The sequence below is a fragment of the Otolemur garnettii genome, unplaced genomic scaffold, assembly GCF_000181295.1.
Source record: "Otolemur garnettii isolate 467f Iridium unplaced genomic scaffold, OtoGar3 scaffold00029, whole genome shotgun sequence".
NCBI classification, from domain to species: Eukaryota; Metazoa; Chordata; class Mammalia; order Primates; family Galagidae; genus Otolemur; species Otolemur garnettii.
The window spans coordinates 17,000,810-17,004,639 of record NW_003852424.1 but is presented as its reverse complement, the minus strand read 5'-3'; the positions used below and the strand labels follow the sequence as shown (position 1 = coordinate 17,004,639).

Genomic DNA, 3,830 nt, shown 5'->3' with positions numbered 1-3,830 from the left:
GAAAGTAGGATGTTGGTATTTTAATAGGGATGGCGTTGAATTGGTAAATTGCTCTGGGAAGTATAGACATTTTAACAATGTTGATTCTTCCCAGCCATGGTATGTTCTTCCATTTGTTAATGTCATCTGCTATTTCCTTTCTTAGGGTTTCATAATTTTCTTTATAGAGGTCCTTTACCTCTTTTGTTAGGTATAGGTTTTTTTCTATTTTTGTAGAGACAGGGTCTCACCCTTGCTCAGGCTGGCCTCAAACTCCTGAGCTCAAGCAAACCACCAGCCTCAGCCTCCCAGAGTGCTAGAATAATAGGCAGGAGCCCCTAAGCCCCACCTGAGAAGAAACATTTGACAAGTTCAGCACCCATTCAATGATGATCTCTCATAGCAAACTAGGAAAATACCTCAACTTTCCAAAGAATGGCTACAAGTACTTATTTTGTTACATGGATATAGTGTAAAAAATTTTAAAAAATTGTTTAGCTAATGTCTCACTTAATTCTGACAGACTGGATGCTTTCTCCCTAAGATTGGAAACAAGGCAAGATTGTCCAATCTCACTACTCTTATTCCTCTTATTCAACATTGTACTGTCCTGTAATCACAGCACTTTGGGAGGCTGAGGAAGTAGGACTTTTTGAGACCAGGAGTTCAAGAGCAGTCTGGGCAAAATAAGCAATAACTCATCTCTACAAATAATATGAAAATTAGGTGGGCATTATGGTACTCACCTGTAGCTGGGCTACTTGGGAGGCTGAAGCAGGAGGATCACTTGAGCCCAGGAGATTGAGGTTGCAGTGGGCTATGACAATACCATTGCCTCTAGCCCGAATAATAGAGATCCTATCTCAAAATAATAATAATTCTCATAATATTATAATACCATTGACCTAGAAGTTCTAACCAGTGCAATACAGAAAAAAAAAAAGGATATCAAAGGTGTATAGATTGGAAGAGTAGATATAAAACTAGCCCTATTTACAGATGATATGATGGTCTATGTAGAAACCCCCAAGAAATCTACAAAAAAACAAAAACAAACAAAAAAAACCCTAGCCCCTTCCCAACTATATAATAAAGCAAAAAACAAAACAAAACAGAACAAAACTCCAAGAATAAATCAATGAGTTCAATAAGGCGGGAGGATACAATGTTAACATCCAAAAAAAATCAATTGCATATGTAATGTTTATATTCCAGTGATGAATATGTAAAAACTAGAAATTAAAATATAAGTTTGTTTGTAATTGCTTCAATGAAGATGCACTACTCAGACATGTATCTGACAAAACATGTGCAGGACTTGCATACTGAAAACTACAGCATGCCACTGAAAGAAATCAAAGATTTAAATAAATGAAGACATAGACCACAACCATGGATAGGAAGATTCAGCAGAGTAAAGATGTCAATTCTGCCCGACTTGAGATACAGGTTCAGGTCAATTCCTATCAAAATCCCAGCAATAGGCTCGGCACCTGTGGCTCAAGTGGCTAAGGCACCAGCCACATACACCTAAGGTGGTGGGTTGGAATCCAGCCTGGGCCGGCCAAACAACAATGACAGCTGCAACCCAAAAATAGCCAGGTGTTGTGGCGGGCGCCTGTGGTCCCAGCTACTTGGGAGGCTGAGGCAGGAGACTCGTTTGAGCCCAGGAGTTGGAGGTTGCTGTGAGCTGTGATGCCACAGCACTCTACCCCCTCTCCCTCCCAAAAGAGATCCCAGCAATAGGGCGGCGCCTGTGACTCAAGGAGTAGGGCACCAGCCCCATATACGGGAGGTGGTGTGTTCAAACCTGGCCCTGGCGGGGGTGGGGAACCTGCAAAATCCCAGCAATATATCTGAAGATATAGGAAGGAAGATGAGCATTCCTACTATGCTCCTGTTATGTCTCCTCCAGTCAAGTGCCCTCACTATCAGGTGCAACATTTTCTCTGGTGACAAACAGTCGGGGATTTCCCTAGGATCCCTGAACCTGCCTGGCCTAGCCCCCGCCCACTGCTGGCAGGGGAGGGAGCTGACAGTTGACAGAAAAGAGGAAATTCCCCTGGAACCTGTTTCTCAGCTTCGTTGGCTTCCTGGCCAAGTGGGGAGTTCACTGGAAGGAGAAGCCCAGGAGGCTGAAGACACCGGCCTGTCATGGCCTTGGCCCTGAATCCACCCCGGATCCCTAAGCACAGAGGTATCCTGCCATCACACTACTATGAGAGCTTTCTGGAGAAGAAGGGGCCCTTTGACCAGGTAAGGTGTGAGGCAGGGTAGGGAACTGGGCTATTACTGGGTCACTCTGGCAGGTATGACACCTCTCTGAGCCTCAGTCTACCCACTGGCAAAGGGGTAGGATGGAGCTAGATGGGGCTGCGCACATGTGGAGAGCTGGGGAGGGTTCTGGTCATTGATCTGTTGATCTATATCTCTCTGTGTCTCTGTGTGTGTTTCTGTCTCTTTCTCTGATTTGATTGTTTTCTCCTCTTTTTCTGTTTTTTCTGTGTCCCTACCTGTCTCTGTCTCTTCCTCAGTTTCTCTCTCTTTGTCTCAATCTTTCTCCCTGTCTCCATCTCTCCATCTCAGGAACTTCCTGCAAGAAATGTAGGGCCATCTGACTTCCTTTCATTCTCCCCTTCCTAGCCTGGAAGAAACTCTGCAAATCTCAGTTGGAAGGTTCAAGGCCAGTACAGGTGGCGTGAGGGAACAGTAAGAGCTGGAAGGGACCATATTCTGCAGGAACAGACGCTGACCATGGGACTGATGCATGTGCACCTGTGTGTGTGTGTGCATGTCCCAGTGTCTCAGTTTTCCCTGAGGCCCCCTCTTTTCTACCCCACATCCTACATTCATTTTATTATTATTATTATTATTATTATAATTATTATTATTTTGAGACAGAGCCTCAAGTTATCGCCTTGGGTAGAGTGCCATGACGTCACAGCTCACAGCAACCTCCAACTCCTGGGCTTAGGCAATTCTCTTGCCTCAGCCTCCCGAGTAGCTGGGACTACAGGTGCCCGCCACAACGCCCAGCTATTTTTTTGTTGCAGTTTGGCCAGGGCCGGGTTTGAACCCGCCACCCTCAGTATATGGGGCCAGTGCTCTACCCACTGAGCCACAGGTGCCACCCATGCCCGGCTATTGTTAGTTGTACTTGTCATTGTTTGGCAGCCTGGGCCAGATTCAAACCCGTTAGCTCTGGTGTATGTGGCTGGTGACTTAGCTGCTTGAGCTACAGGCGCCACCTATTATTATTATTTTTTTAGACAGTCTTATTCTGTGACCCTGGGTAGAGTGCCATGATGTCATTATAGCTCACAGCAACCTCAATCTCTTGGACTTTCTTGAGGATCCTTGTGCCTCAGCCTCCTGATCACTCTGTTGCGACTCAGCAGTTCTCAACCTGTGGGTCGCGACCCACAGGAACTGTATTAAAGGGCCGCGGCATTAGAAAGGTTGAGAACCACTGCATCTAAGCAGTATACCATGGGCATAGTAGAGACAGGGTCTTGCTCTTGCATAGGCTGGGGGTTTTTTTGTTGTTGTTTTTTTGAGATAGAATCTCAATCTCTTGTCCTGGGCTAGAGTGCATTACCATCAGCTGAATTCTCCAATTCCTTGGTTCAAGCAAACCTCCTGCCTCAGCCTCCTGAGTAGCTGAAACTATAGGTGCCTATCACAATGCTCAGCTAATCTTTCTATTTTTAGTAGAAACAAGGTCTCGCTCTTGCTCAAGCTGGTCTCAAACTCTTGAACTGAAGGGACTCTTCCACCTCAACTTCCCAGAGTGCTAGGGTTACAGATGTGAGTCACCAACCCCAGTTTTCTTTTCTTTTTTTTTTTTTTTT

At 45.4% G+C, this 3,830-nt stretch overlaps 1 protein-coding gene across 2 annotated transcripts in view; it reads left to right on the top strand.

Moving 5' to 3' along the window:
* The first annotated feature begins 2,071 nt into the window (after positions 1 to 2,071).
* STAP2 (signal transducing adaptor family member 2) overlaps positions 2,072 to 3,830 on the top strand; it is an 11,106-nt gene continuing 9,347 nt past the window's right edge. For both annotated transcript variants that reach the window (XM_003788877.2, XM_023512604.1), the window contains exon 1: positions 2,072 to 2,235. In XM_003788877.2, coding sequence (XP_003788925.1) covers positions 2,134 to 2,235 — 102 coding nt within the window. In that variant the 5' untranslated portion in view covers positions 2,072 to 2,133. The remainder of the gene's footprint in view (positions 2,236 to 3,830) is intronic.